The 12,962-nt window shown below is 50.0% G+C and overlaps 4 protein-coding genes across 4 annotated transcripts; all 4 read right to left on the bottom strand.

Annotated features, from left to right (window-relative positions):
- Nucleotides 1–483: 483 nt before the first annotated feature.
- N7537_007874 (AHA1 family protein) lies at nt 484–1,833 on the bottom strand (the record flags this gene model as incomplete). Its single annotated transcript, XM_056898929.1, has 4 exons — nt 484–502; nt 703–1,358; nt 1,433–1,515; nt 1,611–1,833. The coding sequence occupies 4 exons, from the start codon at nt 1,831–1,833 to the stop codon at nt 484–486; spliced, it is 981 nt and encodes a 326-aa protein (XP_056751005.1).
- Nucleotides 1,834–2,611: 778 nt separating this feature from the next.
- On the bottom strand, nt 2,612–6,660 carry N7537_007873 (uncharacterized protein; the record flags this gene model as incomplete). The annotated part of the gene is made up of 3 exons (XM_056898928.1): nt 2,612–6,066; nt 6,149–6,576; nt 6,635–6,660. 3 exons carry the CDS (start codon nt 6,658–6,660, stop codon nt 2,612–2,614), a joined length of 3,909 nt encoding a protein of 1,302 aa, XP_056751004.1.
- A 2,478-nt stretch (nt 6,661–9,138) lies between these two features.
- Nucleotides 9,139–10,826, bottom strand: N7537_007872 (Major facilitator superfamily domain general substrate transporter; the record flags this gene model as incomplete). The annotated part of the gene is made up of 5 exons (XM_056898927.1): nt 9,139–9,274; nt 9,336–9,963; nt 10,022–10,346; nt 10,407–10,446; nt 10,519–10,826. 5 exons carry the CDS (start codon nt 10,824–10,826, stop codon nt 9,139–9,141), a joined length of 1,437 nt encoding a protein of 478 aa, XP_056751003.1.
- A 750-nt stretch (nt 10,827–11,576) lies between these two features.
- Nucleotides 11,577–12,629, bottom strand: fbp1 (fructose 1,6-bisphosphate 1-phosphatase; the record flags this gene model as incomplete). The annotated part of the gene is made up of 1 exon (XM_056898926.1): nt 11,577–12,629. One exon carries the CDS (start codon nt 12,627–12,629, stop codon nt 11,577–11,579), a length of 1,053 nt encoding a protein of 350 aa, XP_056751002.1.
- Between the last annotated feature and the right edge of the window lie 333 nt (nt 12,630–12,962).

The raw sequence follows: 12,962 nt of genomic DNA, 5'->3' as shown, positions 1-12,962 counted from the left end.
CCCAGAGCCAGTCACTTGCCTGTTATTTAACTCTTTACCGGGTAGAGGTGTTCTTCCCAAAGAGACCCCCGTCAACGGTAGGGCTCAATCTCGAGTCGGCCATCTCAAAACCCCCAATATAATCGACAGCCTGAGGCTATCCCGAGAGCGAATAAAGCCCAGCAGTCGGAGTATCTAGCATACTATCTATCAAAGGAGCTCAATTAGATCAAAACGTAAACTTATCTTCATTATCATAGACATAACACCATTCCTCTTATCATATCATCATTGTGTTCCAACCCAACACACAACTGCAAGGGCCACACGGGTGGAAAAAAGAAAAGAGACACGAATTGAAAAAAAAAGAAAGCAGGCGAATCATCTAGTTGCTTGCGCTTTTTGCAATCTTTATATGTGGCCAATTCATAAGAGAAAAAGAAGTCTTTTCGGACGAATGCATTGTTTTGTGTCTTTCATGCCACCGGTAAGAGATGTAGTCGATCAGAGAATACTGCCAAACCTACACCAACGAGAATAACGAGTATGATTAGTAACTGATTCCAGTATTGCGAGGTATTTGAGGAACGCTGAGATCTGTAGACAGAGGCCGGATTGGCAAACGAGTCCAGAAAAAGGTAGGGGGTAATCGGAAGTAGATGAATGTGTAGAAAAGACGAGAGAAAGGAGAAGCACAAGGGGAGGGGAGGAAAAACGACATACCCGAAAGTCTGCTTAATGCTGCGAACATAGTACATGTCCCAGTTCTGCTTGGTGACATCCTCCTGACCGACCGGAACACCAGACCAAGAAACACGCATCTGAGTAACACCGTCGATATCATTCTGGTCGAAGTTGATCTCCTGGGAACTGAAGTGACCCTCGGGCCACTGAGCAAGACGCCACTTCTGGACAATCTGCTTGGGCTCGTTAAGGGTAACGAACTCTCCAGTCACGTTTCCATCAAAGATAGCGAACTTGCCGCCGACCTTGGCGCCCTCGAACTGGCGCGGCGCGCCGCGCGTGAACGCAGTGATGCGCTGTGGGTCCGTGAAGGTGTTGTAGAGCTCGCCGGCTGTAGTGCGGAACTCGTCCGAGGCCGTCACGGTGGTTGTGTTGACGGCGACCTTACCGGTCTTGGAGGTGGTGGTTGACTGCGTGGCTGAGGTATCGGCCTTGGTTTGAGGGTGCACGCTGGCCTTGGGGAAGCCGCTGGATGGGTTGACGCCAGGGGCGTGCTGGAGGTCCTTGCCGTGCTCGCTGATGAGGGCAGGGGTGAGGCCGGATAGGGCCTTGCGGAGTTCGGCGACGAGCTTTGTGCGCACCAGGTCCTTTACGGGCTGCTTGGAGTTGGAGTCGGCGTGGTTTTCAATCTCGAACTGCAGACGGGGGTTTTACATGGTTAGTATTACAGATCACCTTGGCGATGGGGAATGGGGACAAGTGAACATACGACGTACTCATCTTCCTCGGTGTCGTGGGCTACCTCGGGAATCTTGATGGTGCCGGTGACATCCTCATCGTCCTTGGTCTTACCTATGGAAGCGTCTCAGCTGCCAGGTCCACAAAAGAAAAAGAAAGAAAAAAAACGAGAAATTGAAATAAACTGAAATTGATATTGGACTACAAACCTGAGTATTCTAGCGAGACCTTGACATCGAACAGAGTGATGACCTTGCCCTTGCGCTGGCTGACATCTACGTCGCCATCCATGGACAACAACTTGGCTACTTTGGCTGACACGTCCCCTTCCTCGACACTGATGCCGACTAGGTTCTTTTGCAAGTACTCCTTGGCCCAGCCAGAGGCATCCTTGTTGACCCAGTGCCAGTTGTTGGGGTTGTGAAGGACCATGATGAATGTTGACTAGGGGAATGAAAGAAAACTCTGATTTGGGGTTGGAAAGTGGGTTGCTTCCTGTTTTAAAAGAAAAAAGAATCTTGGGAGAAAAAAATTGTGCTAAAAAGTTCTGTTGGAAATTCCTGTTAGCAATGATCTTTTTCTCGCAGTGGACGAAAATTGCATGTGAAGGAAAGGCCAATGTCAGGTCCCGGGGCGTATCCCGAGACTTGTTAAGCGTTGTCCGCAAGTAGATGGAGAATCATCTCTCAGACTGGTGCCAGCTGAAGTCTCTTCATGTAAGGCCATTGAGTGATGTCGAGGGGCAAGGTTGAAACCACAACCCTCTTCGCACTCAAGATGGAATGTAGTAAGAGTAAAAAAGCAATTGGAACTTACAGTTGTAATCAAGTCCTGAACATCAAGGACATCAAGGACTCTGAGGTGAAATAAAAGAAAGAAGAGTCGAGGGGGAAAAGTGCTATTTGAAGGCGGACGGAAGACTCTAGAAGGTGCACGTGACTGTGGATAACGCTAGCGACTTCTCAGTATCGCATGAGGTCATCTTCTTCTTCACTCCCAGCTATATGTATTCTTGGGATTCACTTCAATTGACAAATGAAGTCCTTTTTATTAGTTGGAATATGTGTATATTCAACCATCACATCCCTAAAGGAGACCAAAAACTCAAGTGTTGCAGGCATTGCCTCGCATCACTCGATCTATAACGAACGAATGGGGATATCACGCAGCCAAGTACATAGCAAAAAGAATATCACAAAACCCCACTCTCCTATTCCTCCAATTGTTCCAATTCCTCCCATCCATTTTCATTCATAAGCTGTTCCTTCACCCGTTCTCTCAACCCTTCGATCTGACTCCCCAGCGCCTCGGTCCACTGACCCTCAACAGTGGCAACTTTATCCTTAAGATCAGTGGTAAGGGCCAGTTCTTCATCAGCACGAGTCTCCTGCATCTCACGGCGAACATCCTCCTCCGCCTCCCCACGCTTAATCCGCTGCGCCTCAATAAGCTTCCGACTAGCCCGCATAACAGCAGACCGCACTTCATGCAAGAGACACAGCAGATTCGTCTGCGATTCAATGAACTGGTAGCTTGATTTCTCCGCATGCGAAAGCAGCGTATACAGATACTGCAACGGATGCTCATAGTAGCTCGGATTTTCCTCGTATTCGTCTGCAGGGATCTGCACCTGGAAGCCGCGTAGGTTCTCCGGCGCCTGCTGCACAAGAGCCAGGAGGGACGGGGCGATATCCCAGAATGCGGAGAGCTGTACCTCGACGCCTCGCATGACGTTCTGTTCGATGACATCCAGGAACGTCTCGAGTCGGGTTAGCGCCTCGTTTTCGTACTGGACGCGGCGGTCGAGTGCGTCTTGCGCGAAAAACGCTTGCGTCTCTCGTAGCTTGTCTTCGTTTTTGGTTTGTTTGTAGGGGAGCAGAGCGACGGCTTTGTATTTGTCGTCGCGGTCGCTGATTAGGTCGAATGACTCGCGGTGCAGCTGCTCGCGGGCTTCGAATAGCCACTTTAGTTGCGTCAGTTTCTCGAGGAGCTCGGGCTTTTCGTCGCCTTCTTCCTGCGTTTGATCCGGTGTCCCGCTCTGCGCATCGTCTGAGAGCATGCTGCTCAGCTGGTCGATGCAGGCTGTTGCTCTGATGATTCTGTCGATGAGGATGGCGTGCATTGGCTTGAGCACTGTTTCTTGGTACGTGTCTAGCTGGCGTTTGACCATTGTCCTTTCTCGCTCGTTCTCCTCGGCAATCATCGCTGCCTCGGCCTCTGCTGCTTCCGCAAAGGTGAGACTGCCTTCTTGGATCTGTCTTTGGATGTTCGATCTGAAGTGGCGGTGGCCCTCGTCGACTTGTTGCTGGTGCTCTTGAAGCATTCGCTCCACGTCGGCCTTATACCGATGTCTGGTGGTTTTGATCTCTGCGAGATCAGTAATTGACCGGACCGTAGTTCGATGAGTGACCAAATCAGGATGGCTGTTATTCACGGCAGGGTGGTGGCGGGGATAAGGCGGAGGCAGGGTGATCAACCGCGAGATGTCTAAATTGCGGCTTTCATAGCGATATCCAGTCCCCGTGGAATTCGCAGGGGACCCTTCATGCCAGCCGACTTTCTCAGGTGGGTACTCATCAGAGCCATATTCCGTACTCCCATAGTTCATGCTCACATCTTTGGGCTGAGAAGGAGTTAACTCCTGGTCCCCATGCATGGCCTCCCGAGGCAACCCCATGTACTTCGACTCTCGCTTGGATCGTTGAACTCTTCTCTCGGCCCCCTCGCCGCTGGAACCAGTTGCCGACTCCCACCAGCGACTTGGTGCACGGCCTCGAGAGCTCTCGTCGTTGCTCATGTTGAGACTGGCAATCGGTGACAGGCAAGGCTGATAGTTATTCCACCATGCAGATTCCGGTCGACCTGCTCTGTTCTGTGGGATATCTAGCTTTGGCTGAGGCTTAGGCTTCGGCGCTTGCTTGACCGGCAGCTCGAAAAGATTGCGGCGCACATCTTCTACTTGGAAAGATCCCCAGACCTTGGAGTACCGCTGGCGCCGAATCTGAGATTCGGCAAGCATATAGTCCGCAAAGATCTTGAGTGCTTCGGTATCATCCTCGGCACTGGCTTCTTTATCAATAAAAGTCTTGTGCCTTTGAATCGCATCCTGCAGGAAGGCAGGGTCCTGTCTAAGAATCGATTCCATTGACACCTGCGTCGTTTGATGTCCTGGCGTTCGGCGTGGCGATAAGGGTTTCATTATCGACACAGCATCGTTAGGCATGTGGAGAATGTGAGAGAGTGGACGGGTCTCTGGTCCTTGGGAGGGTGCACGGGATCGTGAGCGTGGCCGAGCTTCTTTTGCCGAGTTGAGAGGCGGAGTTGGTAGTGCCTTTGGCGGTACTGGTTGGCTGGCTTCTTTGGGGTATGATGACGAACCCACTCCATTTGGATTTGGGGAAAACGGAGGCGTATGCGCAAATGCAGCGGAGGGCCCAGCAGAGCTGGGCTGTTGTCTGGGCGTCCCGTAGGGTGATTTTTCTGGAAGGATAGCGCTGGATGATGCTCGAGGCCGTGAAGCAATATATTGTCCTTCTGATTTAATGCTGCGGGTACTGCCAGGGGTTTGATTGTACTTGCCCGACGTCGGATGCCGATCTTGATCCAGGCCATTGGTCTGGTCTGGTAGAATTAGGTTCGATGGTTTGATCTGCTCGAGCGCATCGGCCCAAGGATTGCCATTTGCCGATATCGCACTTGGGGGTTCAAAGACCTGGCTTTGCCGGTTGCGTCGTTCAATTCGCCTTTCACGGATACCCTTGGCACTTGGATCGCGGACTGCTGAGCTGCGGAAAAGACCGCCACTACCAGGGGTTCTTTGATTAGATGGATCGTGTGGATCTTCATCCGTCAGCTCTGGTGCCTTGGCCGCTTTTGCCGTGTCAACATATAAAGTCTCCGTTGGTCGACTGTTCAGATATCCCTCGTCTATCCAATCAGCTGGCGTAGGCGGAATGCTTCCCAGTCCTGTTCCTAGCACGGGAGGTCCTCTTCTTGTCGTCCTGTTCGAGCTCGGGGTCGTTCTCATAGACGATGATTCCGACGAGCCACTCACACTAACGGACCTCGCAGCGGGAGGAGGCCCTGGAGGTGGTGGCGGAAGTGGCATCCCGGGCTCCCAGTTACTATTTGACGGCGATCGAGTTCGCGACTGACTCGTTGCCCTTGATGATCCCGCACTGCTTACCACAGCCCCAGCAGATGCGGCTCTTCGAGATCCAGGGGCCCGGGAGGGTGTATCGAAGTGAGCAGGTGTTGCAGCCATATGCTCGTTAAATCCAGGTGAGGGTTGGGCCTGGTCATACTGTGCCAGCCGAGGCCTGTGGCTAGCTGCAGCATTATATGACGTAGATTGGTCATTATAGGACATACCATGGTACTCCACTCGGCCCTGAGAAACAGATCTACTCGCTGGATGTCCCTGCGGGGGAGGGGGAGGAGGTAGCGACTGACGCCCAGAGTCAGACGGGTAAGCCATCGATAGTGGCCGAGGCCGGTTTGATCGTCTTTGATACTGGACAGGCATCTCAAATGCGCCCTCCCTGTTGTCAGGCGGAGAAGGCGTTCCGGCATAATTAGGATTTGTCTGACCAGAAAAGTCCCGGGACATTCGATTTTGGTTGCTGGGAGGTGAGTATGGTGGAGGAGGTGGTGACAACGACACATCTACCAAAGGATCAATATCACTTCAAAGCTGGCCTTGGGATACCACTGGTCTGCAGAGGCATGAACTGTGAGCAAGACTCACCCGGATTATTTCTTTGCGGCGTCACGCGATGCATAGTACCTGGCTGAAGATACGGGGCCTGCGCCTGGGGCCTGCCCGGAGGCCCCCAGTCCTGGGGGTTATAAGGAACATTGTATGCGTTTCTAGACGCCATGGAAGACGATGAAACGGATCTACCGTTAATAGGCGATGGAACAGCAGGCGATAGACCGTGAGTAAATGGACTCGACAGCGAGGTTGATGATAAAGGCGTCGGTGTTAGTCCAAGACCAGACCCAAGACCCTGATATTGAGGACCGCTCAGTGCTGTTGTCAACAATGGCGGTTGTACAGCATGTTCTCGACGACCTGGTGATGGCAGATTGCTGGGACTCGCAGCTGTCGATGACCAGCCCGGATAATGGTTGCTCAGTGGCTGCTCGACACCCGCATGATTTGAACCCAACCAGCTAGAAAGGGATCAGTATCGCGCGTATAGAAAATGCCCGGGAATACGATGGGTCGCACCTATTCATATTGGGCTGTGCATCCATTTAGGAGGCCCGCTCCGAAGCCATGGCCGCCTGGAATGGAAGAGGATGGCCCAACAGAACAGAGAAAAAGCTATTGGCTCGAAACAGGCGAGAGGCTAAATTTTCTATTCTTTGCAACTGCGGAGGGCAAGGTTGAGGGGGGGAAACGATAGCCTGGCCCATACGGAGTAGTCCTCCGTACGGCAGAGGCAGATGGACGGTGCGCCCATTGTAGAAAGAAATCTATATTTGGAACAGAAGAAAGCGGAATTTCATCGAGAACAAATGAGCCTGTCTGAAGCGGGGATTGTTATGCACCTGGCGAGGTTCTCATCACATCAGGGGCCTAAGCTCGGCGCTTATCGTTGGCTATGAGAGGCCCAACGACCCCTGTACCCTGTTGTCCCCGCAATAAAACAACAAACCACAGAGGATTATTGGGGGGAGACTTATCTTAACTGTGTGACTACAGTATGCAGGGGTGTCTATAGGGTAGAAAATATCTAAAAAAAGATACATAGTTTTATCCATTTTGAGCAAGGATCAGAGAGGGTTCTTTGGAATCTTATTGGTATTTAATATATTAAACTCCCAACTACTGCCGACTTCTGTCTGCCACACGCATCGACCGATGACCGATGACGGCTCCGGCATCTTTGGAACCTGTTCTGAAATCGATATTAGTATCGAGACTAACAAGCGATGGCAAGAAACAAAATGCGTATGGAGAGATTTCAGATAAAGCCTTGTCACAGGCGGTGGTCGTCAATTTTAAATCCTTACGTTGACCGTCGTGATAAATTGAAGTGAATCATCATAAAAGGATGAGGCAGGAAAGAAACAAAATTAAACTTACAGAAAGGAGTAAAGCAGATCACCAATGACATGGTGTCTGCAATTATTAGTTCACTCAATCGTTTCTGTTCGAAGTCCTATCAGCGTCGAGTACTGAATAGACATTGTAGCAATGTACGAGACTCGTGAATTGATCAGGCATGACAGTTTATCGTCTTTGCCAGCAAGCTGACTAGGACATATGCTTGTCTTTTTGTGTCGTTTCATCATGTAAAGTCGGGAAGGGGAAAAAGATAAGGTGTACATACACCCACAATCAAGACAAGAGAACTCTCTTGCAAGTTCATGTTTTTCTTAAATGAAAATCTGTCTTCAAAGAATCATTAGCACTAGCCGAGGAAATTTGATGAGTGAAAATATTGTGTAGGAATGGATGTCAGAAAGGCATGAATGGTTATTAAAAAGATTGTGTCAGCATCGAAAACTCGAATCAGACTCGTCATCTAAAGGGTATCATCATAGAAGGTAGGGCAGCAAGAAAAAAACAAGACTCAGTCGCATACCTTCTACAGTTACAGTTAGGTCTCAATCGGTCATAAGCAAATAGGCTTCTATTCAAAAAGGGTTAGTGACTGTGTCACGCAACCATCTCACAAGTTCATGGATATATGATATGTCTCAGTGGGCGAGGTTTTCTAGGCCTGCCGCAAAAAGGGCATCTCCAATCATGACCGGACATTTTTTTAAACGCCGTCGGAGCCCAGTGCCGTTTCATCTTCGACAGATATTCTTGTGGGAAAATTGCTTTAGGCTTACCATTTGAGCCAGTAGCGCAGTAACCTATTGGGTCTTCGAAACATTAGCTTGTGGTCTGAAAAGAATTTTCATGCAAATGTTTAGGTAAGGTAAAGATCAGAAATAGCCATTTGTATCATCACCGACCCGAAGGTCTGAGACGGTAATTTCCAGCGTATTTTCATACACATCGCGTTCATCATGGTATAGGGTAGAGGTAAAATATAAGAAACAAAACTCACCATTTGCGCTTGCGGTGGAGGTGGTATCTGCAATCGATGAGATGTGCTATCATTTCTGGAAAGGCAAGTTAGCGCAGTCCAAGTCAAAGTTTGTGTTATAGTTCAAAGCAATGATGTGAGATCAGCCTGACGTGCAATAACATAAGTTTCATTCCCCTTGGGGTCAAAGACTCTAGTTTGTATTTGGTTAAAGGTATCATCATGTTGGGAGGTGCGTGGATGGGTTGGGGAATGGAGCGGACAAGATCTTACCATCGTCGCAGATCCTGCAGGGCGTCTGTTGGTTAGTGAGAAACACATTGTGTCAAGAGTTATGATTGGCTCAAGGCCATGAGATCAATCGACCTCAGTCCCCGTTTGCATTGGAAGCATTGACCATGCTGAAGATGAGCGGAGGATGATGGAAGAGAAAAGAGTGAAAACAGAAATTTGTACTTTTTTCAAGCTCCAACGGCGCGGAATCACCTTCAGCCGGAGCTAGGTCATATTGGGACTAGTGTTGCCATAGGCGAGTTCTGCTTACATCATGTACCAACGGACCCGGGGGCTTCCCGAGGTCATCTAGGCATCTATGGCCTAACCTTACATTTTGGAGGCAATATACAGTAGGGAACAAAAGGTCGGAATTCAATCATTGAATTACATCAATCTATTCTTCTGTACCCATCTACACATCAGACCGCTTCTTTTCCCGGGCCCAGAACTGATACAGAACAGCCAGCATAGCTAGCATGCACACATCAAGAGCAATAGTCCAGTTATATCCAATAAGGTACCTCGGAGCATCAACAGTCTTCCACACGCTAATAAGAAAAAAAATGGTTAGTATGAAGCCCGACATCAGCTGGTTTTTCCCACACTCACAAAAGCGGAATCCAAGCCCCAAAGGTATTACCAATGGTATTCATAGCACTGATGACAATAGCACGCTCCTCAGCACTATGAGCACAAATTTCATTGGCCCAGGCATAGATAATAGCCGCAATGCCATCGGCCGTACCAGATAGGAAGAACGCAAAGAACTTCAGTCCAACAGGGACATTCCAGATAGCTAGCACAATGCAAGCAAAGATATTCAGCACAGCAGTGGCAGCAATCAAACTAGCTTTCGCATCGTAAACATCAGATAGAACACCACAGATGACAGATGCCAAAATGGTGACTGCCGGCGAGACCGTCGTGATCGTGTTGATGCTCTCGACCGAATATCCCTCTTCTTTTAGCCAGATCGGCAAGCCGCTGTTCGAGGATACACCGTCCGCCTGTGAGAAAAAGAACGCAAACGCGACTAGAACCCACAGCCGCCAGCCTTTGAGAATCTGGAGAACCCTCGACTTGGTGAAGGGTTGGCGGGCTTCACGGTTCTCGGATGCCATGCGCTCTTGTGCGAGGCGGACTTCGTCCGCGCTGAGGAAGCGCGAGTTGCATTTGTCGGGTGTGCTGGGGAGGACACATAGGCCCAGGAAGGCGATGGGGATTGTGCATGCAAAGCCTGATATCGTTAGCCTGTGTCTCTTTTTTTCCTTGTGGGACGTTTGGGATACACTCACAAATAATGTACAGCCATCTCCACCCTTCAATCCCATACCGGCCATCCAGCCTGGCATACGCTCCCGCTTGAATGTACCCGGAGCTCATGCTGCCGACTTGGGAGGCAATGAAGAAGATCGCGCCTCGACGGGACAATTCCGAGCGCTTGTACCAACTACCCAGGTACCATTGCACGGCAGGGAAGAAGAAACCGCCAAGAGCACCGACGAAGAAACGAAGAGCGTAAAGCTGGGTGACATTGTTGGCCTTGTACTGCGCCAGGGTGAAGACACCCCAGAATAGATCGGCGGCAGGCAGGAAATAGTTCACGGGGCAGCGAGTCATCTATGGAAAGCAGTGAGCAAAAACGTATTTCCATGCGATGGATTGTAAATGACAACGAACCAACAGAGTCAGAGGAATCTGCATCGTGATGAAACCAACCCTATACCACGTCAGCATTAACCCTCAAATCCTACTCTCCAGGCACCATCACCAACCCATCGGATTGACATACATGTAGACCGTTTGGAGATAATTTAATTGGTTCCCATAAAGCTTCAAATCTTCCTTCATGCCAGACACATAGGCTGTACTTGTAGCCGAAGAATCCAAGACCTTGGCCCAGTACGCCAGGAAGACGAAGACGATGATCAGTCCATCAAGCTTGAGAATCAGCCGCCGCTCAGCGGGGGTATCTGTCGGCGCAAACCACTCATACCATTTCTGGCGTGCGGGCTCAGAACCGGCCGGATTCTCTAATTTCGTGGGGTTTTCCTCGGCTTCCACTGTCCGTGGGGCTTTTTCAATTGGTAGGGAAGCCATAATTGAATATCTACCTCTAACAACAACACTGGCCACTGAAATATGGGGATATGACACCGCCGATCAGTTATCTGAGATTGCTTCATTTTTTTTTCTCGGGAGCTCTGGACTGTTATAGGGCTAATTCGGAGCACGCCATCGGCCGCTCGAATGAGGAGTCATCAAATTTGCCGGTAAATTTGACGCTATCACCAAAATCGCATCAAGCAATTACCAAACTCGGTTCTTATTCGTTGGGGCCTTGGGGTTCGACCCAAGGGGGATAAATGTAGAGATGGGGTGAGTCTCATGTTTCACTGGAAGAAAGCCGGTGCTGCAGGGTCTGGGCTGTTGTGGAGTTATTTAAGATGGTAGAGTACTCCATGCTAAAACAATTGAACATCTGTAAGCATGTTAGCTGCATGCCCAGATTATCTGTGGGACCCGATCTAGTGGCGTTCCCATCCTCTACATAGAGCCGCAGAGTATACGAGTAATTAGTATCACTACAGAACGATACAGTTTAATAATTTTCTTTTATTTTATTTTTAGTCCCGAATTATGGCGGGTATAAGTATCGTAAAGCGCTGAAAATAACAAGACTGCAACGAGGCAGATGGCAACCAAAATGTGAACTCCGACCAGTTAAATCATCATGTCCAAGAATGAGATAGATGAATAAATAGTGTTAAGAGGGAATATGTTGGAGAAACAAGCATCCAGAAAGAAGTTTTTTTTTAAAAAAAAAAAAAAAACTTCTCAGCGAGACGCTTATTTCTTGTACTTGTTGTACGTATCAATGACCTTCTGGACCTCGTCCTTGGAGCCAAGGAAGACACCACTCTTATCGTGAATGTTCTCAGGAACAACCTCCATCAACCGCTCCATGCGCGAGTTGACAGCAAGGCCGCCTGCGTTCTCGAAGATCATAGCCATGGGCGCACACTCATACAAAATACGCAGCTTACCCTTGGGGCTCTTTGAGTCGGCCGGGTAGGCGAAAATACCGCCATACAACAGAGTACGGTAAGCATCGGCGACCATGCTACCAATGTAACGGGCACTGTAAGGCTTGCCACCGTTTTCGGGGTACTTGAGGCTGTGGAAGTAGGCGTTGCACCACTCATCCCAGTACTGGCTGTTACCCTCGTTGACAGAGTAGATGGAGCGCGCTGGGGGTAGTTTCATGTTGGGGTGGGTGAGGATGAACTCTCCGAGCGAGTTCTCGAGCGTGAAGCCGTTGACACCGCCGCCACGCATCGTGATCACGAGCTGCGCTGAGGCGCCGTACATGGTAAAGCCGGACGCCACCAGGCTGGTACCCGGGTGGAGCAGGTCCTCCGGGCCGACAGTCTTGTTGGGACCCAGGACCTCGTCGGGGAGCTGGAAGATACCGAAGATGGTGCCGACGGATACACCGGCGTCCAGGTTGGAGGAACCGTCAATGGGGTCGCAGACGACGGCGTAGCGAGCATCGGGGTGCTCGTCGAACCGGATCACTTCCTCCTCTTCCTCTGAAACGACAATGCGGCACTTGCCAGAGCCACGCATCGCAGAGATGAAGATGTCATTGCCAATCACGTCCAGCTTCTTCTGGTCATCACCGGTTATGTTTGAGGAACCGGCCAGTCCGGTAAGGTTGATCAAGGAGGCACGACGGATGTAGTAGGCAATTGACTTGAAGGAGAATTGGAGGGCATGGCACAAGAGAGTGAAGTCACCCGAGGCTTCGGGGTACTTAATCTGTTCTTCTGTGAAGAAGCGGGAAAGTGTGACGATATCAGTGTTGATGTTCTCCGCTCCGACGGGGGGTGCTGAAGTCATTTTGAGGTGTTGTTTGGAGAATTTAGGGTATGAAGATTTCAAGGTTTAGCAATTGAGTTCCAAGTGAAGAGTAGGTTAAGTAGTAGAAAGTGGAAATATTGAAACAAGGCAGAATAAGAGAAAAAAAAATAGTTCAACGTCAGTGGGGGGGGAGGATCAAACCGGGTAGAAGTACGGGAGTACGGAGTATGGGGAGTGACCTCAGACCTCCCCCCGTTTTCGTCATTCTGCCCCGCGTGACCTGCCCGGACCCTCCTCGGTATCCCCTCGCCGGGAACGCCCGTCTCTTAACTATAGACCTTCCTATCAAATATCATTTATTTGTTAGTTGCT

This window comes from Penicillium hordei (assembly GCF_028827395.1).
Source record: "Penicillium hordei strain IBT 12815 chromosome Unknown utg000004l_segment0_segment0, whole genome shotgun sequence".
NCBI classification, from domain to species: domain Eukaryota; kingdom Fungi; phylum Ascomycota; class Eurotiomycetes; order Eurotiales; family Aspergillaceae; genus Penicillium; species Penicillium hordei.
Note: the sequence above shows the minus strand (reverse complement) of the source record. Positions and strands in the feature narration are given on the sequence as shown.